Source organism: Athene noctua, chromosome 2 (assembly GCF_965140245.1).
Source record: "Athene noctua chromosome 2, bAthNoc1.hap1.1, whole genome shotgun sequence".
Lineage (NCBI taxonomy): Eukaryota > Metazoa > Chordata > Aves > Strigiformes > Strigidae > Athene > Athene noctua.
This window is the reverse complement of record NC_134038.1, coordinates 52,481,254-52,508,188: the sequence shown is the minus strand read 5'-3', so window position 1 is coordinate 52,508,188 and position 26,935 is coordinate 52,481,254. Positions and strand designations below refer to the sequence as shown.

Genomic DNA, 26,935 nt, shown 5'->3' with positions numbered 1-26,935 from the left:
AATCACGTTACTTTTATTTACACATGAAGATGTGCTTTTAATGTAAATGTTTTTATTTTTATTAATACTTGGTGTTGAGTTTTGAACAGTACTGGACCCAAACAATTTTACAAATATAATGCTCAATACACTGTTTATTGCTTATTGTTTTTGTATGAACATAAAAACTGGAAATGAAAGTAAGAATAAATAAGGCACCCTACTAATACGCTGATTTCATATATTGTAGTAACATGCACAAAATTTCATTTTGCTTTTACAAGTCACTTTCCTCATGTTCCTATTAGAGGAAAAATGTTAGATTTTGTTATTTGGGCAAGGGCCAATGCTTGTCTGAAAAGTCAAAAACCTGAAAGCATTTTCTAATTTTTTAATTTAACCTTCCACCTTACAAAACTAGCTTTCGTATAGCATGTCCCAATTTCTTTTTCTAAAGACAAAAAGTATTTTTGTTCTTCCTTTGCTGTTACTAGGAAACATGCCTTGCAAGAGGACTGTTCACGTACTGCTTGAGACAAAAGATCTGACTTGCTTTTTTATCCGCATTTTTTTCTTGTACTGACCCTGCTCAAAAGATAAAAATAAAAATGCAAAGACGTCTTTACTGACTTATCTTGTGTGGCTGGGCCCAAATCAGTGATCAGCATGAGGTGGGAGCTCCACAAAAACTGCTTAAAAGCCTTTTTTAAATTTCAGTATGCCCTAAATTAGGACTTCCAAGCAGTTTCTAAATACATTCTGTCCAACTGTCCTTTTTCCTCAAAGGTCCATGTTGGCTCTCACTCTGTTTCAGGGCTGAAGAGAACAGTGATGCCTCAGTCAGCCTCACAAATTCGTAAGGTGCCAGGGCAGAAATCACTTTGCAAAGGTTTCAGTGATTTGTCAACCTATTACCAAAGTGCTGACAAATGATCAAGGGAACAAACCAGAGAGATGGAGCTCCGACTCTCAGCTCAGCTCCCAGATTTCTTTAAACAGTTTGGTACGTTTTTAGAAATTATCTAAAGCAATAGCAGAGACAAAGGATTTGGATTTTTTTTTTCTTTTTTTCCCCCAAATTTAAAGCAGATTATATCAATTTCCCAACATTCTAATGTTTTCTTTAAAACTGAAATGTTCTCCCAGGGCAATATAAACATAACAGACAGAATCATAGAGTCTACCAGTTATATGAAGTATGTATTACATATATAACAACACCCAGGTTTACATGAACTTTGAAATGCAAGATGTCTTTTAATTACATAAGTTATTACAGTACTGTTTTAAAGGAATCTTTTGGTTATATGTAAACACTATAAATTAGCTGTTTAAAAAATAATCATGTAAGACAAGTGTGGCGTTGACATAGTTTAAAAAACCAACAACTAGCCCTAGATCTGAATACTCTCAGGGTAGAACAGCAAAAGCAGGTATGCTATGGAATAACATGCTGAGATTTTGACTTATTTGAAGAATCACTGCTTCTTTGTGTTCCCTCCTCCTTTTGTTTTTGTATTTTAAGATTTTCACAATCAGTGCCCTAAGGAATGGGCCAACATGTACTATGTGTAACAGGATAAAATATGCTATTTTGCACATTGCCGTTCTAATATTAAAAGCCATCTAAATTAAGTCTCCTAAATATGTACTGATTTAAATTAAAATCCTGAGGAATTATAATCTGTCTACTTGATGGTTTTGGTTAAGTGCAGTTTGATGTATGCAGAATGCTGTTTAATTTAAGGTCATTCTTAGTAAGGCATATTAAAAATAAATATAAAAGTGACAACATAATATTTAGTTTCTTGCTACAAAATCTTAGGAAAAAATATTTTTGCATGTAGTAATGGACTTCATCCATTTGCTGGCTTAACAGGAGTTAAAATTTGTGCATTAAGCTTAACTGCCCTTGTCAGAGTGTGCCACTGTGCTATAATAGTGGTCCAAAGCTACATGCTAAAGATTTTATTTCCATGCTCAAACATAGCTTGCACAAACTGCTTGAAGACTCTGTCCATGTAAGTGCACTTCCTTGGCCATATTCCTTCCAGAAAACCAATATGGCCTCCACATGAAGTCAGAACCAAAGCAACGTTTGCATTTTGTTTGGCGGTTTCTACTGGTATAGCTAAAAAGGGGATAAAAAAAATTTAAGTCCTTATCCTTCTATAAAATGCCAGCCACTGAATAATTTATCTTGTTTCTCATATTACGTATGAATAAATACGCACAACATTAAAATATGCTTAAATGCACCACAGGACATAGAACCACACCTGTGTTAAAGGCCATTTCTCTCTTCATCATTAACTCACCTCATCTGTGTGATTTTTCTGGCTGCTGTACAAGTTTCAGCTTCACCTTTCTTTCAGTCCCACTGATGGAACAGCACCCATGTTAATGCATACTTACACTATTTATACCAGATCATAAGTGAAAGGACAATCAAACCTGTAGTTTTTAACCTGTGTTGGCAGTATTCAACTTTGAAAAAAATGAGGAACTGGGACCTTAATTGTGAATCTCATTCTTTTTGTAGGAGACTCCAAACACCAAGCCTTTAATGTCACGGTAAGACTTTGTTTGTAAGGTATCCTATCAGCTAATATCAAAGATTATCCTGGGTTATCATAACTATATCTTATTTGCCATACGTTTACACCTTCACATTTAGACCAGACAATGCAAACAGACTGGGCAGTGGTTCTTGCCCTAAGAAGCTCATAATCTAAATACGCAATGTAAACAGAAAGAGAGGAAGGGCAGACAAACTGCACAAGGACACAGAAATCTGCTCTGTGTCACCCAGAAGGTTAGTGATTCTCTACTGAATAGTGACTTCTAGAAAATTATTTGATTTAGAATTTGGATTATTCGACTGGATAGTACAAGAATTTTTCTTTTACTGAGTTAGTTTTCAGCTGGATCAGCTCCCTGGTCTGGTTCTCCATGTTAATGCCAGCATATGAATGGTGGCAGGCACAGTCACATGAGGACTATGGTGAGGTGACCCTTTCAGAGACAGCCTACAGGGAGCTTAAATTCGTCAGTGAACTACACCTGGAATATGCGCTGATCTTGAAATGTGCAGGAGGGGAGGCTTCAGTGCATCTTATTTGGAATGTGCATAGATGTGTGGCTTAATCAATGCTATCACCTGGGCCGTTCCCCTTGTGAAAGAAAACAGAGGTCAGTTAGTGCAGACTGACAACAGAAAGCATATGGCTTTACAAGTGGTATTTCAGTGTGATGGGGTGACCCTGTTATCACATGGACTGGTTGACACAACAGTGGAGCTTTATGGAGCTGTGACGTTTGCGTTCTTGATATAAAAATTAAGTTATTTAAGGGAATTCCTCTGGAGTTTTAAAGATGCCAGATATACTCCTGAAAGAGCAGGTCTCAATACATTTCAGTAAATAATGCCTTTTAAAATTCCAGTTTTCAAATAATAAACTTCATGTAAAGGAAGAAAATAAAAATCATACAGATTCTTTGGTTCTTCGGGACTGACAGAAAACACAATAGCAAAAGAAGATATGCTTTGCCCAGACAGAAGGGAGTAGTAGGAATTTCACTGTGCTGTCTAAAAAAGGCTATGATTCCACAAGAAAATAAATCTGATTTTAGGTCATACACTGCTAAAGTAAAAATGCCTTGGCACTACAACAAAAAGCAGAAAGTCATTTGCAGGATTTCTATTGCCACCCCATTTATTTTAAAGTATTTTTGAAGTGAGATTTTTTTAATCAGGTTCACTTTCTGAGGAGTCCAGTTTTCCACATCCCTTTCTGATCAAACTTCCTTCAGAGACATCTCCCTCTCACTCCTATTTCTAGGAGTCTGCTTTCCTTTATACACTTGCTGTCTCAAAGGTCATTATCCTTGAATAGTCATTATTCCTGCCTATCACTGCCTTCTTTATAGATGAGTTCCTGGCTTTCATTTGGATGCTGGCAGTCTCGTTGCTCTGTGCTTAAGATGCCGATTTGCCTTCATTTTCAGCAACTAGTGTAACAGCACGGCACCCTTTCCTTAGCCAAAGAAGGACCCCTAGCCAGAGTACGTCACACGAGATCTTGAAAGCAATGACTGTGACGAACAGATGCGCAACTTAAAATAAATCAGGGCACAAGCACTGGACCTGCAGAGTCAGTGGAGCGGTCTGTGCCTCAGAGGTCCGTACTAGAATGACATGCTCTGTTCCACTCCAGGGCCTCAGCACAGATGTCAAACCAACCATATCCATAGCAGGGTTAGTGTCTTTTATGAATGTTGTGTTATAAGGTTCCTGCCCATAACATAAGGTACTTGATTGTGCTCTGAGTGGAGCACAGATTGAGCTCCAGAGAGCAACAGGGATTCTCTTGCAGAGTATGTGAGATTCTTTGCTACTGAGTGCTGTTCATTTCTTTCACACTTTCCCTCCTTTGAAAGTTGCATGTATCTAAGTAGTTTATAGATTCCAGCATTTAGTAAGTGATTTTAATCCTTTACTAGGTGGAAGAAACCTGCTTCTGTCTCTACAAGAAGTCCTTGACTCTTCCTTTGTTCAGCTGGAAAACTGAAAATACTATATGCAGTATCTGAGCCTTTTAAAGCAATGCTGAGGCAAGACTAAAAAGAAGAGTCAATGAAATAAAAGCCTAGGGCCTGCCAGCCATGACTGGCTAATAGCACAGGCTGAAAACAAGAGATGCAGAAAACAATGTGCTATTTCTTTCAGTCCAACACATGCATCATTTTTGGACACCAGACTCAGCAAGTGCTCATCTGGAGTTTTGCCTGAGTTCATCTGCCCAGCAATCTCTGCTCTGGCTCCCTCAGATTCTGTACATGAACACACTACCATGTACGAAGACAGTAGCTACGATTCACATCAGCCCCTGCTGACTGCATGGGAATTTGCCCACTTATCTGTACCAAGCCATCTGCTCCTCTTCCCTCTAGTAGCGCATGGGCCATGTTAAACAGATTCCCAATAGGGAAGTGGGGGGGGGGGGTCAGACTCAACCCTGAGTCCCCATTCCTGCTTCAGGTAATGAATCACACTTTCCATAGCTGTCCTGCAGCTGTCTCCGTGGTCACTGAGGGGACTAATGGATAGGCTTGTAGGGAAGGGCATGGTGAGGAGTGTGTGAGGAGAGACAGATATGATCTCCAAGAATCAAAGATAACAGGAGAACTCCATTCATCCTAGTGGATTTGGGATCAGCTGCATACTGGCCTGAACACACCTCTTCACTAGCTAAGATTGTGCAAAAACAGGATTGTCATTCACTTTGTCAGACTAGTGTCAAGGAGTAGAGAGAAATATCCTTTCCTGATAAGAAACTGCTTTGCTGGGGGTGTGGAAGGGAGATGATGTCTCCTCCGCTGTGCCAACCCAGCTGGGGAAGCCCCTACAGGCAAAACTCACTGTGACCTCTGCATACATGTCATTCAGAGGCTGCCAACATAATGATACCTCCCAAATCAGTTTGCTGGTCGTTCATTCTTCATTCCCAAACTGATTGGCAATACCATAGTGGGTGCCATGTGCTCCCTTGCCTCCAAAGAGCTACAGCAGCTCTCTCCTAGAAGCCTACGAGCACTAGGATGCTGGTTATCTTCTGCACCAGGTAAGGTGCGAGCCACACAGGTCTTTACGAATGTCTTCCCTATCTTCCCCATCCTGAAGGTCTCCCTATTCTAACTAATGTGCATTTACAGCAGAATTCTGCCACAGATCATTGCTCTTATCAGAAGCTGCAGCACTGTGCTGAATATGCAGTCATTTGCTTCCATCTGCAGTGAGGACTTTTAGTTGGTGCCAAGTTTGACCTACTGTTATCCCTCTACTCTTACCTCCCCTGTGGTGAACAAGAGAGCCTGCCCTTGGTATAAGTCAGTCTTGGTACCATTGGGTCGCCATTAGTATGACTCATCCCCAGCAGAGTTTCTTGCTCTGCAGCTTCTCAGGAGAGAACTGAAAATGTTGTGTTGCTCTCCAGTGCCAAAATGCAAATGATTATTGGCAGTGATGTGGTACTTTTCTCAAGGCTGTTTCTAGGGACCATTAGCCATCCACAAATAAACCCACAATGCAACGGAGCAAATTCTGCAGTGTAAAGGGCAGATGAATGGAGCACTGGATGTGATGAACTCTAGGATATAGGATGGTATACCAAACTATACTACTGTTCTTTTTTGTCCACATATAACCTTATGTTTCTGCTGTCCAAAATCCAACAGGCACAGACCTGTTATTTGTGATCACAGAACCACAATGTATGTATGCATGCGCAGAATTACCTCATTCAGAATCAATTTGTTATATATTCTTTGCAAAAAGTATATTTTAAAACAGAACAATAGAAGAACATATATGTGAAGCACCATCAGCTTAACTAAGTCACTGCTGTCAGACTTTCTGTTCCACTGTTTGGTTGATTTCTCCCTGTTCCTTAAACTCTAACTGTTATCTGTCTGGCCATTCCTTGGCCATTTGATCTCTCCAGACAGCTTCATTCAACTGTGCCGTTTACATAACAGGATGCAGAATAACACATAAGAGCAATTACTCCAAGTTTGGATTCAGAGGGACAAAAAAAAGGCTCAGAGTTCAATAAAAAGTATTACTGAGCTTCAGACATTCACTTATTTGGCACAGTGGATCAGGAGGGAGCTGGCATGGCACCTAGCTTCAAGGGCAGGCTTTCAGCTTGGGGAGAACATTCCAACACCAGCAACAATTAGCTAAGCATTACTATAGTGAAATTTAAGTTGAATGCCTAATACACTGCTTAAAGTCTCTGAGGACAAAAATGCCACTTCAGTTAAAAAGTTAAATGTGACACTATAATGAGTGCTATCATTCCATCTTCTTGATTTATTTTTCACACTTACAAAATAAAGGGCTTGACTTGATTATGTTACATATTTCCTGAAGCAATGACTTGTTTAAATTAGTTATGGTGAGAGAAGTATCATGCAATGAAGAAATCATTTGTTTTCATTAGTTAGTATTATGCAATATGAGAACTGCGTTCCAGAATTAAACTACAGCTACGTCAGCTGCCAAGCTCTATGAACTTTAAACAGCAACATTAAGGAAGGACTGCAAACAAATTGTTTCTTCCTGATAGTGGATTGAGATCAAAGGGCACATTTTCACAGCATATTCAAAAATAATTGCTGGGAAGTACAAAGTGTACCAAAAAGCTACATGGGAAGAAATGATCAGGTATGAAGAGGTAACAGAGACAGCATCTGCACTTTTTAAGGGGAGTCTCTCTTTAGGTCCATACTGTGAAGTGACAAAGCAGACTTGGGTTCGTATGACCCAAGCTCTGTTACAGGAAGACAGATGTGGCTAGCTTTATAAAGGATATTTAAACACAAAGGAATTCTGGCACAGCTTTTTCCCTAACAAGTTTTCTAGGCCTGTTTCCCAGCTGTCGAAAACTACAGCTATCTACAACAGAGGTGGAAGGTAGCTTAAAAGCTCAAAGGTTTTACTGGGAGAGATGAGGCATGAACTAACCAGTCCCAAAAGTCAATAAAAGGCTGGAATCTGGATGAGAAGTTTTGTGGCTTTGAATCCATTATACAGTTGTGAGAGTAAACTGCCTCTGGTTGCCATAGGCTTACATGTGTCCACATACTTTTAAGTCAGAAAAAACAAGCCGGTTGCCTGAATAAAGTCACCTCCCAGAGTAACACAGCCCTTTATGTTTACTAACATAAAACAGCCTACAAAAGTGTGAAGATGAATAAACTCCAGTAACTGACGTCAGCAGCCATAATTTTTAGGCTGCTAATCAGGGTGCCCTGTGTCTCCTGCTGGTGCAATGTTTCACATTGAGGGTGCACAACACAAATGAAAAAGGAGCCAAGGATAGACACACATAACAGAGTCGTGCTATTAGCTGTAAATCAACATTGTCCTGGTGGCCTAAGGTAAACTTGTCACCACGAGGACAGCGGTTTACAGCCCACAGCATTAACTCTGTGAACAAGGAATAAGCAAATCTCTAACTGCCCAAACACTTTCATGGAGAAAGGCTGGTTAGGGTCAGAGTTTAAGAGAGGATGGACAGTCATTACAACAGACACTTAACACTTTTTGTTTCAGAAGTGTTGGTGCTCTACCTCACCTCCCTCTACACAGCAAGACTTCTAAGGCATTCTAACAATAGTTTTGATAGTTAATGTTACACAAGAGACCATCCCTATAATCCACTGTTCATGAAGAGTTGTGTTTCTTTTAAAAAAGAGCTCCAAGGGAGGAGAGATCTGCTACAGCTGTACTGTAGGGGATTCAGTCTTTTGGCTGGTTAAGCCACACAATCACAGAACTGTTGAGGCTGTAAGAGACCTCTTCAGATCACCTAGATCAACCTCCCCTGCTCAAGCAGGGTTACCTAGAGCAGATTGCCCAGGACTGCATCCAATCAGGTTTTGACTGTCTCCATTGATGGAGATCCCACAATCTCTCTATGCCAGTGTTTAACCACTCCCACAGTAAACACTGTTTTCCTGTGTTCAGATTTAATTTCATGGGGTCAAGGTCAATGGTTGGCTCTTGAGAGTTGGAGGTTATATTCTAAAATGAAGAGGCAAGGGGATGGAGTGTCTGCACTAGCTTTAACCTAGCTAACAAAGGTCCCAGACCCAGTGATAACAGGCTGGAAAATGTTAATGAATCCTCCAGGGACAGAGGCACACTGCTGTTACCTGTGCTAACTAGCTAGCTTGCTCGGGCCACAGTAAGTGTTCTTCACTTTACAACAGAAGTCACAAACTGAGCTATAGCTAAACATAGAGGTGAAGCCATTGTCCCTCTCCAGATACTTAATGGCAGAAGCATGACACAGCAGATCACACATGTTGCAGTACTGTGGGGAAAGTCATCCCCAGAGCCAAAGATCCATAAAAATTTATCTTCAGATTCGCTAGCCAGATTTTATATTTGGACACAGATTTTAGGGTCACATCCCCATCCATTCTCATTTCCAGGACACTGTATGCTTATAACAGAAACAGCAACTGTCCAGTTTCAAGAAAAAAAAAAAATAATCCCACAGAGGCTTAGCAAATACAAAGGGACTGACTCTGTCTCAGAATCCCTGAAGTACAAATTGTTAAAGATGGATATAGTATTCTGTAAGAATATTGCTATGTTTGCCCAGATCTTAGGTTTTTTTAAGCCTCTGTTTTCATTAGTGTAAAGGAGAGGTAGTTAGGCTAATCTAGAGTCACCATTTTTTCCCTCATATTAGGTGGCTGTCACCTCTTTATATTGTTCATGCATAGCACGGATGCTTTTTGTTCAAGGGGAGAAGGAATCAGACTGTCTTTTTCTAGAGCACTCTACCAGAGTGGCCCTTTTCATGTCACATTTGTGTCTAAAAGGTCTTCAAACTATAGATAGAAATGTGTGTGTGTGCATGTTTCTGTATGTGTTGTATAGCTGCACACAGTTAAACAGTACACACACAGCCTCTTCTAATTTCTTCATTCTTCTGTTTGTTGTTCTGTTTGCCTACTCACTTTGGTTTCATGACTCATTCTACAAGAATCTCACTTGACTTGTGGTGGCAGAAGAAAGCTTCCCTGAAATAAATCAAGTGTATAAACTCCATATTTAAAGGTGTCAGGTGTTCACTGCTGAAGACTGTCCCCTCAACCAGCTGTTCAGTGTAGTGGTTTTTCTCTACATTAGCTTTTGTTCTCCCTCTCTTCTCAGATGCTATAACCAATACACAGACCGCAGGAACAAGCATATCTTCTTAAAACAGTTAGCAACAGGGGTTTTTGATCTTCAGATCAAAAGCAAAATGTTCATAATGATCACGCGTTTGGCAGAAAATAGGAAGAAATGGGAAAACAGAGTTTTCAGCCTATCTGTTACTAGCTGATATTGCTGCTTCATCTTCTAGTTCGATTCTTCTTAATTTCAACGTGTCTCCTTCTAGGAGCTCACCTTGTCTATATCTCTTCGCTTACCCTAGATTTTGGCCTACAAGCAAACTTAACATTTTTTCTTACTTTTAATTTTCAGGCACTGGAGGTGGCACTGAGATCAACAGCTGAGGATTTCAAGTAATCTGAAACATAAACAACTGCCAGATAGTCTTTGTAGGGACTGGATTGAAAAACGGCAATAAAAAATATTTGTTTTCACTTTCATTGAACTCTGAACGTATACAGTCCAGACATCTGAATCTGAGTTCCTTGTTACAGGCTCTTTTCGTACTTGATGAATAGAAATGGGAGCTTCTGAGAGGGCAATACATCTGGTATCTTCCTTACAGTGAGACAATTCACACCCTAAGTGTGTGTATTTATTTCTTTTGACTGTAGAGTCTACTAATGGCTAATGATTGCCACCCCATGCACTTCTGCATTCTGTACTAATCAGGTCTCTCTATCATCAGCTGTTTTATATGTGTCTTACACTGTAAGTAAATTGCAAGACTGATCCATCCCTGGAGGTTTTGATCCTATGTACAAGTAACATTGAAATTCACCTCCACACATAGTCATGTAGTTTGTCTTAATGACTGCATATACATATAAATATATTTTTAAAAGCCTAAACTTACCATGACCTGGTGAGAAAACATCATCCACAGAATTTAGACATAATACTGGAATTCCTACTGACTTCAGCTTGCGACATGGGCTCGCATCTTCATAGTAATCATCGATTGTACGGTAGCCAAACATGACTGAAGTGAACCGCTTGTCAAATTCTCTAACAGTTCTAGCCTGAAGTACAGAATTCAAATAGGGAACTACATCAGCATTTGGATAACAGTATCCAGCTAAAGCAAAGTAACATTTTTACATACCTTCATCACGAGATCCATATCAAATAATTTCTCCAACATTTGTCGATGCCTAAAAAGAAAGAGAGAAAAATTGGAGGGCTTATTTTGTGTTATATAAACAGATGTAGAAATCCTCTGCTTTACATTTATAGAAAAACTCCCTAACCAGAATATGCTTGGTTTTAATTTTCTGTCATATTCAAAATCTGTTTGGAATCCAAGAGCAGAATTGTTCATTCATATGCAGGCAGATCCTGCAACATAGTAAAAATCTGCATAAGCCATGAGAAAGATGCCAAAGATAAAAGAACTAAATATTTGGGAATACAAAATACACCCTAATTTTACAAAGCAAAGGATGAACTAGTCCTTGCCATGCTTTTGCAGTCAATGCTGATTTAAAATAATTAGTGTATTTACATATATACTCAAAAGTCAATATGTGCATGCCTGAAAAATCTAAAAATCCATTCACTTCACCCATAAATATAGAATTACATTGATCTTGTGCTGAGTCCCTTGAGGAGCAGAAAAATTTTGTCACATTGATGACAATCTTTCTTGCAAAGGTCTTTTTGATTTCAAAACTTGCAGACAAACGCACACAGAACAGCTATCTGAAGTGTTACAGCATTAATTTTGCCAGTATTATACCTGCTGTAGATCTCATGCTAACATCCTTCCACCTTGCTAAATAGTTCAGAAGGCAACTCACCTGCTGATAGAGGATTGTAGACAAGTGGTCAAGTAATAGTTGAAAAGAAGCCAGTTTAGTGGCTTCTCCAGAGATTCTACAGATTCAAAAACATTCCAACCCGCAGAGAAAATTGCAGCTGCCATTAAAGGAGTGTCTCTGCCAGTTTTGCCCAGGTAATTTAAAAGAAGCATGCTACAAACAGAAATGAAAAACAAAAACATATATACTATCAAATTGTTTGCTTCAATTTAAAGCAAATATAACAATCAGCCATCTTTTTGTCTGTTTTTCAATAGTTTCTTCTATCAGCCCTATGGTTGTGCCTAATACTTTAAAAGGTAGTCAGTCTAATCAACATATGACTCATGAAGTTTGATTTCCCTCTCTACTGTCAGAGAGAAATTGAGTGCACTGTGTAGGATGTGGGTAGGAGTGCATTTAGAAATAGAAAGAGATGTACTAGTCTTATTTATATCACTAAAAGGGAGGAAAAGGTCAAATAAATGTATCTTACTCATGGAACAGGTATTCCCAAGTTGTTAGTATGTTTTACTGTTTTACAAGCTCTTGGTCTTCCTGATCTGATAAATCTGACGCATGTGCCTGACAAATGCAAGCTGCTCCTGGTATGCCTGCCTCACTATGAAGCTCTCTTCTGAGTTGAAGGTAATGTCTTTATCCCACCTCGCACATATGAGAGAACACAGCTGTTCTTTTAACACAAAGCATGTAAAGAATGAAGTGTTGAATAATGAATAAAACTAGCGAAACAAAATTACGAGCCAAATAAATGGCTTAAGTCTTGTCTTTCTGGCCAACTGCAACTTACAGTCTCTACTCCTGATGTATAGCTGAGTTGAAAAAAGGGGAGAGTTCACCAGTACCTGACCCTTCGAGTTTAGAAAAAATAAAATACAGGAAGAGAGTAAAAGAAAATTACTAACAGAAAAGCTGTAAATCTTACTTTACTGCCTGAGGCCCCAAAGTTTACAACTGACATTTTAATACCAAGCCTTTAACTCAAAACATTACAAGTTCTACAACTTAATATAGCTTCCTGGATCACCAACACTCCATACCTTGGCTTCATCTACCATACTTTAGGAGACAGCAACCTTTAGCAAAGACATCATGAACCAGCCTACCATCACAGAGACTTTATCCCCATTCACTGCCTACCAGATCACAGGGCAGCAGTGCAAAAGGGAAACCAGTCTTTCGTATTACGAAAGACTTCCCAATTGGTAGGAACCAGCAGGAAAAGAACAGCAAACAACACAAGGGAGTGAGCTCCTGCCATCAGCACAGTTACACCCAATGAGGAAAGTCGCCTGCGGCACATATAGGAGTTCGGTAGCATATGTTCCCTCTCACCCACAGAAGAGGAACCTGTGAGTCACCAGTATACACTGTAAGAACAGTGAACCAGAAACCAATAAACAAAAGTTGCAGTAGTAGAAGAAGTACCTTCTGTAACAGAATTCACAGAATGTATGTGGTAGAGAGAAGGTTTAGAAACCTTTAGGTTAGAAAAAAAGTCCCTTTCTGAAACACTATACTGAGGATCAGTAGAACAAATGGGCTTTCATTTACATTTACGCCCTTCTGAAGTGAATGTTTATTTTTCTTCTTAACTGAGCAAATGTGTCCTATATAGATTAACTGGCTATTCAGAAAATTTTGAAAAGGGATAGGTAATAAAAAATATTCTAAGATTAAGACAAGTGGATGATTTTCACAGTATGCCTCTGATGAGATCTCTGCTCCTGCTTAATTTTAAACATGCAAGTTCTCTAATTTTGAAGCATGAAAACAGTCCCCATGTGGATGATTAAAGACTCTTCCAGTTTACTAGAAAGCATATGTTTTGTCTTTGTGGTTCAGGACTTTAAAAACATTGGAGGAGGAAGGTGGAACATCTTGCCTAAAATTGCCCAGTGGTGGTGGTGAGGTAAAGGCCAGGAATACAGCACAGATCCCCAGTGCCATACTAACAGACTTTGCCACTATTTTGGATACCATAACTAGGTTAAGCCAAGGACAGAAATGATATCGAGGGCTGAACTCGTCTTTTGCACTAGTTGCAGAACAGCTAGCTTCTATTGCACCTTCAGCCATGAAAACCTGGTGCTTCACCTAGTGCACCCCAGCACTCTTAGTTCTAGTGTAATGGTGCACTACACAAGAAGCTACCCATGAAGAATTACTGTGCTTTAAATCTGTATGTTGTCACTGAAACAGGCCTCTACTGCAGATGCTTCTTTGGCTTTCACCATTTCCGATTAAACATGTTTTTGCAATACATCATTTTATTTCACGTTTTGCATGCAAAAAAGTCTGAGCTGGGGAGAGATAGCATACCAAGGGAGATAAGAGCCAACAGGCCTGCTAACCTTGTGAAGAAGAGTCTTAAACTAGGTTTGTCAAGGGATGGAGAGCAAAGCCTGAAGTGAAGGCTTCACAGGCCCTGATGAAGCATCCAAGGGATCGTATAATGCAGGAGGCTCTCACTCTTCCCTGAGAAAATGGCATGACAGCGGCCCATCTCATGTGCCAGTACATGCACAAACACACAGCATGGGAAAAAACAGGAGGAATTAGAAGTCTCTGTGTAGTCACAGAACAAGTTTATTGGATCACAGAGACATGGAGGACTCACAGGCAGATAAGACTATGCTATGATGGATGCAAATACTCTTCATGAAGGCCTTGAAGGCAGGGAGGAGGGTTTGCACCTTAGACAAAGAAGCCATTTAAACACACAGAACTTTTCCCTGATGCAAGTTATAAGCCAACTCAGATCTAACAGCTCAAAATCAGATAGGAGGCTAACAAAGAAGATATCATGGTGGATATCTGCTATAGGCCTCCTGATCAGGAAATCCTGAGTTTCAAGAAGGAAATATCTTGAAGGTGGAAGGGGGCTGCCTGGGAGAAACAGTCATTGCCCAAGCACGCAGGGATGCAGTTAGGACAACTAAAGTTCAGCTGGATTTGGAACTAGCAAGGGACATGCAGGACAAGAAGAGAAAGGCAACAAGCAGGGCCTTTGTGGCTGCCTTTCTTGTACATTGATACAAATAAAGGCTCGGAACAAACAACATGCACTCCTCTCCCTTCATCAGCGAAGCCAGTGATCTCATTATAGGAGGCAATCAGATCATTCGGGTATATTTTGTCATTGGTGAATCCAGTCACCTTATCCTTCATATGCTTGGAAATGGCATCCAGAGGACCTTCACAAAGAACTGAGGTTAGGCTAACTGGCCTTTATTCCCTCCTGGGTCCACTATTCAACAGAGCAGGGAACCTAGTGACAAAACATTTGTAGAAGGCCAGGGCTACCTGTCCTCCCTGTCTTTACTGCTGAGGTCTGTTCTCAAGCCTCCCAGGTCTCTGTGCCTAGTGGCAGAGTATGGAAGAGTGAATTATTACTCATAGCAGAAGAAGATCAAGTTAGGGCCCTGTTATGCAAACTGGACATAGATATATCAGTGGAATCAGGTGGGGTGCACTAGAGCTCCACAGGGAGGCTGCCAATGTCATCATGAGACTGCTCTCTATGACTTTTGAAAGGTTGCAGCAACTGTGGGATATTCCTGATGCCTGGAAAAAAAGACACCCATCTAGAAGAATGGCAAGGGGAAGGAAACACAGGCTGCTCAGCCTAACCTCAGTGTTTTGGAAATATCATCTGGAAGCCATTTTCAAGCATGTAAAGGTAAAGAAGGTGGACGATAACAGCCAGCATGGATTTACCAAGGTTGAAGGCAACATGACTGCCTTCTATGATGAGCTGACTGCCTTCGTGGTTAGGGGAAAGGAGTGGATGTTGCTTATTTTGACTTTAGCAAGGCTTTTGACAAGTCTTCTGTGGTCTCCATGTAGCCAAACTAGGGCGATATGGTTTGAATAGGTGACCTGCAATGTCAGTGGAAAACTGATTAGACCACTAGGCTCACAGAGTTGTAATCAGGAACTTGAAGTCCAACTGGAGTGGTTGGATCAATTACTAGTAGTGTTGCTCATGGGGTCAATACTGGGGCCAGTACTGTGTAATGTCTTCATTAACTGGATGATGAGATGGAATGCACCCTTAGTAAGCTTGCAAGTCAAATTGTGGGGAGTGGCTGGTGAACTGGAAAGACAGGGCTGCCATTCTGTGGGACCTCAATAGGCTGGAAAATGGGCTGGCAGAAACCTCATGAAGTTCAACAAACGCAAACGCAGAATCCTGCACCTAGGACAGATTAATGACTGGATAGAGAGCATCTCTGCTGAAAAAGACCTGAGCAAACGGAACATGACTCAGCAATGCACCCCTGCAGCAATGAAGATAACTAATGGCATGCTGTGCTTTCTTAGTAAGAGCAAAACATACAGGTCTAGAGAAGAGATTATTTTCCTGTATTTGGCACTTATGAGATTGTACTGTGCCAAATTTTGGGCTTTACAGCAAGTCGGACACTGACATACTGGAAAGTTTCTTATGTCTTCATACTGAAAACACTGGCAAAATCCCAGCAACATTAATGGAAAAAGGTTGGCCTGATTTAAAAGGCTTTGAAGTTACTTATTTATTTGGTTATCAATAACTATATTGCTTGAACAAATCTGTATTTATCCCAAAGCTCGACGAGTCATTAGATTAATGTCAATATACAGAGCTCTATCTGCTCATGCTCCATAAAATTTATCAGAAAGGAGGAAAGATACCACTGTGTCTGCATTATTTCTAATGGAAGTTCTCCTCTCCTATGATTTTTGTTAAAGAGGCTGTCTGAACATTAATAGCAGTGATTTTTCTAAGCAACTGTGCTATCATTGTTCTAGCTGTGCTTTCTGGAGAGCAGCCAGGACACAGCAAGTCTTAATACTACGTGCTATGTCAACCCATACGGATTTCAACAACAATACTACTTCTTGCTTCTGAGCCAGACAGAGCAGATACCCACATCTCTGAACCTACCCACACACTGCAGAACCCAAACATAGTGAAGATAAATCTTGTAATTTCCAGAGGTTGCTAAGAAACATGGTATGTTAACTCTAGTTCCTCTTTTTTATCTCTCTGCTCCAAAGACAGCCTCCATAGTTTCCAAATATTGTATTGCCTGCCTGTTTGGCTGTCAATCTGTCTGTCAGTGTTTCCTGTCTTTCTCCACCCCTCTCAACTTTTGAATGTTGGCCAATTTCCCTGACAGAGCTAAAAGCCTCAGAGATGTTAAGTTTCTAAAAGTCTTCTGAACATTGACTGTTTGAGACAGACTCAAGTTAGCTGCAGTTCAGTAACGTAAGTATTGCAGAGTAACAATTTAAAATCAGGATACCACAGTCTTATTTTATGATCATAATTAAGCTGAGACTTCTGTTGCATAATACCTTACCCTCCCATAGAAACACCGGCTGCCATGAACGGAGCTGAGGGGTGCAAGCTGTGTACATGATGAATAACAGCCTCTAAATCCTCTGTGTTAGCAGCACAGTAAGTCCTTGGTGTCTGTAAGGAGTTGGAGGGAAAAATGCCATCGTAAGCTTTTGTATTATCCTTTAAGGAAAAAGCAAACTGAACAGTGAATCATTTATATAAGAAGGTAAATTTAGCATTTATCGTGAAGCTGCACTAAATAGCAAATAAAAACCGAGAACATTTCACAAGGAGGTGGAGGCGGGGGTTATACTTGTTATCAGTACAAAATAAAACAGGTGACATATCTTCAGCATCTGCAACCTCCAGGTCATTAGACAAAATCTGAACACAGAACAGTGAGCTAAACTAGATAGAACTAGATCAGAACTAGATAGGCACTGATATTTTTGAAATACCCTGAGGAAATGGAAACATACCACAAGGGCTGCAATTTGCAGAAAAGAAAGTTACAATGACAATTTTGCCATCTTCATCCACATTCAAATGCAAAAGAAAATACTAGATTTCAAGTTCTGAAAGCTAGCATTTGAAAAGTAGCCAATACTTAGATTCTACACAGAATACAGGCAAATAAATACATTAAAAAAGTCACCAGTGCCATTTACCTAATTTACTAAAATACTCTATTAACTAAAACAATGAAACACATATATTATCACTTCTCCATCTACCATCAGCATCTCTCCAGATCTTGAATTGAGACTTGGAATGACTTCCACTGGCATCACTGAGATTTGGGTAACCCCTTCCCTGCTTTTGAAGGATATGCACAGCTTTTGAGCATCATCTGCATGGACAACTGCTGCAGGCCACAATCTGGGGGACTATCTGGAGTAGTATAAGGGAGACAAGTCCTTTAGGTACAGTAAGAATCACAGTAAAATAAGTTTTTTTTCTAATGGTATTCTCTAGATTTCATCTACAGCAAAAGTGAGATTTTAATTATCAAATTGCTACTAATGTATTAGCAATCTTGCTTTAACTACAGGTAGTGGCTGGCCTGCCAAAATTCACTATAAACATCAAAACTAAATATAAAAATACTTAATTATGAGTTAATTGAACTTATCTGTTGCCTGAAGCACAATGTATTTTAAGGTGGTTTTTTTTTTTTAAATTGCTTTCAGTTAAACAGCCTGGATATTTGTGAGCAATTTTAACAGGTTGAATTAGATGAAATTAATTACTTAAAATACATTTAACAAGAATATTGAAATGTTGAAGTCAAAGATTAAAAAAAAGGGAAAAAAGCTAAATCTGGATAATTAAAATTGAAGACGTTTTTAATTTCCTCTGATGTTGCATTTCCAGTTCTCATCCACATGAATCACTCTTCACTGTTTTATACCCTATTAATTATAAACAGTGTGAACATGTTTTATATTAATAAAATTGTCAAGTTTACAAGGAAAAATAAATTACTTTTAGTAACTAGGGTCTAATGCATTCTAAGTGAAAGTGGGTTTGATTAAAAGTTTATAAAACTAGAGAGATATCTTGCATTTTAGTTTCAGTTAACTCCTGACACTTTAATGTCTATCTATCTACTCATTGTATGAAGATATTTTAAAACACCATCTTAGCTCACATCGTCTGTGGTCAATCTAATATTTGATTATTCCGTAACAATAACTCAGAGTATCTTTCAATAACAAATGTGAACAGCATTTTAAAACCGATTCTTTAACTAGCTATTATTTGGTGTAAATTTGAATCTATCTTTAAAGAGACCAGAAAAATAACTTCTTGCATGACTAATTTCTGCTGTGGTGCTCGACTGTGCTTCAAACTCATTAACTAGGGATTTTATATTAAAACATAGAAACCCCTTTGCAGAAAATGTGATAATTTCAGCTGGTTAGCTTCACAGTAAGATCTTATAAAGCTTAAAGATGTAAATCCGATTACAGTAAAATACACACAATGCATCCAAACAAGAGATCTTTTCTCTTAACGATTCAGAAATTCATCAATAAGGACTTTGTGTGTCACAAAACTCTTTGTAGATCCATCTCCAAAAGTATGCAGAAAACTACTCTTAACATGGCAATATTTGCATTGAAATGCTTTATCTGATTATGGGAAAACATTCTGAGCTTTTTAAAGTTTGAAACCAGGGGATTGAAAAATGCAAAACAATACCGAGTATTATGCACATTCATTCCAGCTGCAGAACTGTCAACAAAACGCATATGAAGAAACAAAGCTTATTCAGCAATATTTCATCATGCCTTGACCCTAGCTGCAGAAAATGTTTAGCTTCAAGACTTTGTCATTTGTGGAACTGCCAGTTATTTCTAAGCAAATGTGATATGTCTGTCCCAAAGACAAAAAAATGTCTTCTGCAGCTGAGTTTGTGTCATAATTGCTGAGAAAAATAGGAACACATTCAGCTTTTAGGATAGGGCTATTAATATCAATCTGGTTCATTAATTCAATAACACATAATATGGCTCAATTTTTATGGCACAACTTGTTAACTATGTCAAAGTCTATTTTAAACTCATATTGGCAACTGGGAAAGTAATTACGATTGCTTAAATTTGGATTTGTATGTTAAAACAATGGAGGAAAATTGCGCTGATTGAACAGAATTTCTTGGATGTGTGCATTTTAGATACTGTAGTATTGTTTGAAAGAAAAGTAAGGATTGTTCATCTGAATGTTACAGATACTCATAATTTCAATGATTTTCTAAAATTAAATGTTCACAAAAATTGTGTGTTGACCAGTTGACCTCTGAGTTCTAAACTAAAAGACAAATGTAGGCACGATTGATCTACCAGCTGACTAGATTCTCTGCATTTTCAACATATGCTTATTTCTCGCATTTAAATCCAGCCATACAAATAGACACAAATGATTCCATATATAGTTAGAGGTTTATCTTAGAAGTCATCCTTACCAAAAGATCCTCACCAGCAATTCCCCGATTGTTAAAAACCACGCATCTAAAAATTGAGACAGTAAATTCAATTATACACATTGTTCATGCCACTAAAAAAAGATAACTTAAACACACACAAAAAAGAAAATGTGTAAAGAAGAATGAGCCAGTTCTATGAATGCATTCAGCACATAAATATCTACAGTCCTACAGATTCTAAAGTCTGACCTATGCGGAAGAACCTTTATACTGGAATGAAGTTCACTGAAGTCAGTGGGACTCTGTATGAACTCTGTGATTTGCTGGCCGAGCTCAGATTGCAGGATGAGAGTCCCGAGGTTTACCTCAAGATCATATGTATATCTTGTTCTACCTGCACTCTGAGCTGGCCAAACATGAGCCACAAGCTCTGCCCATGCAGGGCTGAGCCTAAAGCAGTGCTCTGAAAGGGAACATCAAAGATCCACGTGTAGATGTCCTCCAAAGCTACATAATTGTATTACATAGCAAGAAATAAGCCAAACAAAAATTACAGTGACAGTTGCATCTAAGTTGCAGGTTCTTGGGTATGGGATTTTTTTTTTTGTCTGGTATAGTAGAAGTTTCTGCTCTCTCTGTGCTGGTGGGAGTCTGAATCTTTTAACAGTATTACTGTGATTAGGATCTATACTTTCTTAATAAATCTTACTTTTATATTACTCTTCTACCATCTCACTGTAATAATTTTGTTAAATAATATCTACATATTTTAGATGGGTTAAAGGCATGAAAAATTACTTGTTTTGCTATTTTTCTCAAATGTTGCTGTTTCAAAAGAAAATTATAACATTCTGTTGAAATCTGACCTAAAGCTCTCCTTTTTTAATGCTATACCTTCTTTTCTTAGGTGACCAAATGCAGATATTTCTTTCAGGAATACTTAAAAAATTAATAGTAAGAAGATGTTGATTTGAGGCCCTTCCTCCTCTGATATTTTTTACTGGTAAGTTTTAAAGTGATTTTAAAAGTACTCTGAACAGTTAAAGTTCTACTTTACTTTCATAATTTAGTAAAGCAGTTATCCAAACCTCCAAACAGAGAAGAGATAGCCAGACATGCAGACAAAAGTTCATATATACAGATTTGAAGAACTTATTATAATAGTCTGTACCAGAAGCCAATCTGCAAAGACAAAATGTAATATTCCAAATACAGATCCTGGAACAACGACAATTTATTTTAAAGCACAGCAGCAGCAATATGATTACATAAAGGAATTTACTCACCGACTAATCCACTTATTTTATCCAACTCTGACCAGAAGCTTTAATGACAAAACTAAATTAAGCAGCAACAGTTAAGATGTGACAAACCTCTTCCTTAACTATTACCAGTAAGACCAGGCTAGCTCTCCTTCCTGCTCACACAACTTTGAGGCTGCTGAATCAAGCAATTTTGGCATTCAGGAGCTGACTTCCTCCGAGGCCTGCTGCCAGCAACCTATCTACACCAGTCTTCTTGGAGCTGAATACAAATCCCTTCTCTAGAAAGTGTACAGGTAACACAAATACTGATATTATAATTTAAGAAACAGCAGCAAAGGCCTATGCAGATTTAGCTTGCTTTCACTGCAATCTCTGAGGCACATCTGTAGATACTAAAACAGCCCTTCTGAACGTACTGCCTGTTACATAATTCTACTATTATTATTAGTAGTAATAATACTTTCTGACATTAACTAATGTCTTCAGATCTCATTTGCCTTAGAAAGGCATCTTATACATATACATACTTATATTTGATCTTATTAGAAGAAGCAAAATAGTAGCAATAATACAACAGCACCTATATCCCAGTATTTCGCTTTGATGGATCATATGAAGAATGTAGGATTCCTTGCTCGTTCCTGTCAGGCCAGGCAATAACAGGACAGTGGGTCTTGTGCTGGCATCCGGATAATATAAGCTGTCATTATTATCAAACCAATCCAATGAAATCTGTCCTCCATCTGCTGTTTTAATGAGCTCACTGAAAGGAACATTTGAAGACAACACTGATTAGATTGAAAAATACATGCATACTATTAAAGAGTGCTTACAGTGCACAAAATACCAGGTATGAATTCTGCATTTTTAATTATGTTTTAACACTCAAAGTGCCACCTAACTAGGTATGTTTGCATGTTTACTATTCGGAAAGAGCTGTGCCTAACAGCTGACATGAGTTAGCACAGTCAATTTGTGGAGTAATTCCCATCCACAGTAGATGAAGATCCGATCTGGCCTTTCATGAATTGCTGCTGAAGTACTGGAAGCTTGTAACTAATGTGGTTTTTGGCATTGCCTTCTATTTTATACAGGCTTGTGTACTGCAGATTTCCTTTGGATCATCTGAGAATCTTCTGATAGCACACTGGGCAACGTGTTAAACATTTATCACAATTTTTTCTCTTTATCTGAAGAAGCAGCTCATATAATGGATGGCACTTTGTTACATGCTAAACAGCAGAACACAGACAGACACTACTGCATCTTTCACCCTGTGTCTTCATAAACTTTGCTAGAATGCACTTTTAAACCATGTACCTTAATAATGCCATAAATATGATATCCCAAGAAGCTAACCATGCATTAAACAATGACAAGGTTTCTTTTTTTTTTTTTTTAGAAACATACAGAATCTTGCCTTTTCCCGGCAATGAAGACACTGTATGAGAGAGAATGTAAGGCTACCTGGCATTTGATTTTTCATTTGAAAGTCCTGATAGCACCTACTCCAGATTTTAAAGCTCATCAGCCTTCTTGGACTCATTAGCTCAGCCTTGCCCTTTTTCAGTAATGGGAAGTAGATGCAGTGATGGTGTGTACTGCCAACACAATCTCAAATGATGCAAAATAAGCATTGCCCCATGGAACTATGTTTCTTCCCCCACAAACCTTGAAATAGAGAGTATACAAGGGCTAGAAAAAATGGACATGGCCATACCACTGAAATGTTTCCTAGTTACTAAAACTAAGGAAAGCTGCTAAATGCTAAATCTATTCTACCATGCAAACAGAGCTGAAACAACTTGTGCTGCATCCAGGTTCCGGCGCATAAAAGTACTTCTCCTTAGGTCTTGTGCCAAATGCCTCATTTGCCAGACTGTGTCTCATTTATGTGTGAGAGAGATCAGCTAAGGACAAACACTAAATGTAAGTTTTTTCCCTCTTAGAATTTAGGCATCAAAGAACACAACATAAACCCTACATGTAAAAGTTACTCTGAACATCCAGAAGTTTTATATATTCAAAACAAGGCTGAATGTGGCCACACTATGGTTAAGGTAGAACATGTTGGTTCAGTGGACAGATACTGTGATTGCATGTGACCTTTGCAAAATTATGGCACTCAAACACCAGAATATTTGATATAGCTGATGACTGTGCTGCCATCCAGAGGGACCTCAACAGGCTGGAGAAATGGGTTGACAGGAACTTCATGAAGTTCAATGAGGGGAAGTGCAAAGTCCTGTACCAGGAAAGGAACAAGTCCATGCACCAGTATGTGCTGGGGGCTGACCAGCTGGAAAGCAGCTTTGTGGAAAAGGATGTGGGGGTCCTGGTGGACACCACGTTGAACATGAATCAGCAATGCACCCTCGCAGTAAAGGCGGCCAACAACTCCTGGGCTACATTAGGAGGAGCACTGCCAGCAGGTCAAGGGAGGTGATCCTTCCCCTCCACTCAGCACTGGTTGAGGTCACACCTGGAGTACTGGGTCCCAGTTCTGGGCTCCCCAGTACAAAGGAGACATGGACATACTGGAGAGAGTCCATCAAAGGGCCAGCAAAGGGCCACAAAGATGATGAAGGGACTGGAGCATATCTTCTATGAGGAAAGGCTGAGAGTGTTTTCGGGTTGTTTAGTCTGGAGAAGAGGAGGCTGAGGGGAGACCTCATTGCCCTCTACAGCTACCTGAAAGGAGGTTTCAGAGAGCTGGGGATGAGTCTCTTTAACCAAGTAGTAAGCAATAGGACAAGAGGTAATGTCCTCAAGTTGCACCAGGGAAGGTTTAGACTAGATATTAGGAAGCATTTCATTACAGAACAGGTTGTTAGGCGTTGGAATGGGCTGCCCAGGGAGGTGGTGGAGTCCCCATCCCTGGAGGTGTTTAAGAGTCAGGTCGACTTAGCGCTTAAGGACATGGTGTAGTTGGGAACTGTCAGTGTTAGGTTAATGGTTGGACTGGATGATCTTCAAGGTCCTTTCCAACCCAGTTGATTCTGTGATTCTGTGTAGGGACTGCTCACTTCGAGAAGAAAAGGCTCCAGGGGATCTTATGCATTTCAATACCTGAAGGGAGGGTGCAAAGGGGACGGAGACATGCTCTTGTCAGTAGTGCCCACTGACAGGACCAGGGGCAATGGGCACAACATGAAACACAGGAGGTTCCCTCTGAACATCAGGAAACACTTTTTCACTGGCATGGTGACCAAGCACTGGCACAGGTTGCCCTGGGAGGTTGTGGAGTCACCATCCTTAGGGATATTCAAAAGCTGTCTGGACACAGTCCAAGGCAGCTGGCTCTAGGTGGCCCTGCTTGATCAGGGGGATCAGACAAAGCGACTTCCAGAGGCCCTTTCTAACCTCAACTATCATGTGATCCTGTGAACATACAACCACATCAGTTCCTGTATTGTCACCAGAATTTCAGTGCTCCAAAACTCTCTGAGCTAAAATAGGGCCATATGGGAACCCTGACCTTTTAAAACTATTGTATATTGAATCCAGGATAGAGATGGTTCCAAGTCTATGATGGAGTAGTAAAGGCCGGCATAAAGCAAAAAAATACGCACAAGCTTGAGCAATGATGGTAGCTGTGACACAGTCAGTGTAAGATGACCACTGGCTACCAAATCAATCACTTTCCAGAAAAAAGGCACTTACTTCCTGTACTGTACTTGCGGTCTAGAGGTGATAAAGGGACGCAGGAGTGTCTGCACCCGACCTTCCCAGCACCAAATTGTGGGATAGTAAGTTTCTGTCACAACAGGGCAATATTCCTCGAGAAAGCGGCAGAAACGGTCGTTGCTGGCCACCAGCTGGGGTTTCTAGGAAGAGAGACTACAGTCAAGCATAGGAATTCATATAAAACAAACTAACAAAGAAAGAAAGAAAGAAAGAAATGAAAGCTTGTTTAAAACCTCTCCCAGTAAACGTATTTCTTTCATGTAATCATTTGCAATGCTTCTTCCTTTCATGGTAAAGAGGTAAGTAAATGAAAACAAACCAAAATGCCAAAATGCCCAACTGAAACCCACTTATCATAATGGATTCCTCACCTATTTCTAATAACATAATATTCTAGCTCTTTTACCAGCATTCTATCTTTCACTGACAAATCAAAACCACACTATCTCACAGCAGGTGAGAAAGATTTTACTGAATCAATGTTCGTGCATCGCACAGAAATTATGATTAATCTGAGTACTTCAACCTGCACCTGCAGTACCTATTTCAACCTGGTAGGACACTCCTCCTCCCATCTCATACTACAGTACACATCTGCATTGGTTACTCATCTCTAACAGCGCTCTGCATACAGAGATTTATCTTACAGCTTCCATTTGTACACTAATTAATGTGGAAATCCCTGCCTACCAAACATCTTATGTTTTAGCAACCACATTTCTTAAACTTCTCTTTTACACTGACTCTTCAAGCATTAATAGGATGCTTTGAGGGAAACGGTTAACACATACACAGTGGTAGTGGCATGTCCTCCCTTCATTCTTCTCCTCTGACCAAACTCAAGTACCCTCTTCTCGATGAAGAGGGAGGCTATGTTCTCAGTGGTTCCGTGAAGGACTGTGGCAACACACGCGTCTTCAGCAGTCATAGATCTTTTGATATGCGTGTTTTCAGTTGATTAAGCATTCAACCAGGCGCTCTCCCCATGGGGACACTTTAGATTAGATCGGGCTTACTGTATCCAAGTCATTTGCGAGTGTCTAATTTACGAATGCCTAATTTATGTGAAACCACTACTGATGAGAAGATGTACAAGAATGTCCTAGCCCCCAAAACACTGCGATAGTGGCTCCAGAGGTATGAACGATGGTACCGAAGGCAGACACAAGGGCAGCAAACCACTTTATCACTTGCCCTGTCAGCACAGCAAAAGAGGTCGGGATTTTGTGGTGGAGGAAGGGCTCCTGACCTCCCCTTCCAAACCATCGCCCCCAGCCAAGCTCTCCCCCTGGTACAACTGCACTTCGGGGGCGCCTGAGGCCAGAGCCCCCTCCCCTCCCAGGCCGGGCACGACCAGACGAGCCCCCCCCTCAGGCCGGCCGGACCCCGGGGGCGACCGGCGGGCCCCAGCGGAGGAAGCGCCGCAGTGTTTCGCCGGGGGCCCAACGGCCCCGCCGGCAGGGCGGGGGCTGCGCGGCCCGGCCCGGCCGCGGAGACGGGCCTGTGCGGGGGGGCGAGCGGGGTTTCGGGCCGCCGGGACCCCGGAGCGGCACCTCCAGAGGAAGGACGCGGGGTGTGAGGGCGAGACGGCAGTGTCCCCCCGCCCGGCCACGGCAGGTGCCGGCGCGCCCCCCGCCAGGAGGGCGCCGGCTGCCTCCCCTAAGGAGGGTGGGTGGAGGTGACCTTCGCGGGACGGTCCCCGCCAGGACGGTCCCTCCCGCCTTGGCGAGACACCTGCGGAGCCCGCCCGCCCCGCCGCCCTCCCGCTCACCTTGGCGATGCTGCTGAGGTAGTAGCAGGCGTAGGCGACGCCGAAGCCCAGCACCAGGGACAAGCCCACGCCGGAGCCGAAGAGCCCCACGCGGACCTGGCTCTCCAGGTAGAGGGAGAGCTCCCTAGTCAGCACCTGCCAGTCCATCGCACACGCCGGGCGGCACGGCACGGCACGGCACGGCACGGCACGGCACGGCACGGCCACGGCACCGCAGCGCACCCCGCCTGCCGCGGCCGAGCCCACCCCAGCGCCGAGGGAGGAGGAGGAGGAGGAGGAGGAGGAGGAGGAGCTACCACCCGTCTCCCGCCGCCGCTGCCCGCGGGCCACTCCGCGCTACAGCGCCGCCGGCGACATCTCCGCACCGGCCCTGCACCGGCCGCCGGGGCGGGGGCCCGAGGCCGCGGCCGGCGCAGAGA

The 26,935-nt window shown here is 41.0% G+C and overlaps 1 protein-coding gene across 3 annotated transcripts; it reads right to left on the bottom strand.

Annotated features, from left to right (window-relative positions):
- ABHD3 (abhydrolase domain containing 3, phospholipase) lies at window positions 1-26,735 on the bottom strand. 3 transcript variants are annotated; one of them, XM_074899098.1, is made up of 9 exons: window positions 26,517-26,735; window positions 24,722-24,885; window positions 21,639-21,821; window positions 19,833-19,878; window positions 16,884-16,996; window positions 11,515-11,688; window positions 10,821-10,869; window positions 10,572-10,737; window positions 1-2,110 (listed from the first exon to the last, which is right to left on the bottom strand). In XM_074899098.1, the coding sequence occupies exons 1-9, from the start codon at window positions 26,661-26,663 to the stop codon at window positions 1,932-1,934; spliced, it is 1,221 nt and encodes a 406-aa protein (XP_074755199.1). In that variant the 5' UTR covers window positions 26,664-26,735; the 3' UTR covers window positions 1-1,931. The 3 variants fall into 3 exon arrangements, with proteins under 3 accessions (XP_074755199.1, XP_074755201.1, XP_074755202.1); XM_074899100.1 differs by lacking the exon at window positions 11,515-11,688; XM_074899101.1 differs by lacking the exons at window positions 16,884-16,996; window positions 19,833-19,878.
- Window positions 26,736-26,935: the final 200 nt, after the last annotated feature.

Excerpts from the sequence above, each read along its gene's own strand:
- ABHD3 (XM_074899098.1), bottom strand. The coding sequence starts at position 26,663 with ATGGACTGGCAGGTGCTGACTAGGGAGCTCTCCCTCTACCTGGAGAGC. Across the intron at positions 16,997-19,832 it reads TTGCTGGTGAGGATCTTTTG|ACACCAAGGACTTACTGTGC; the intron begins GTAAGGATGACT and ends AACTCCTTACAG. Across the intron at positions 2,111-10,571 it reads TGTTTTCTCACCAGGTCATG|CTATACCAGTAGAAACCGCC; the intron begins GTAAGTTTAGGC and ends TCCCCTTTTTAG.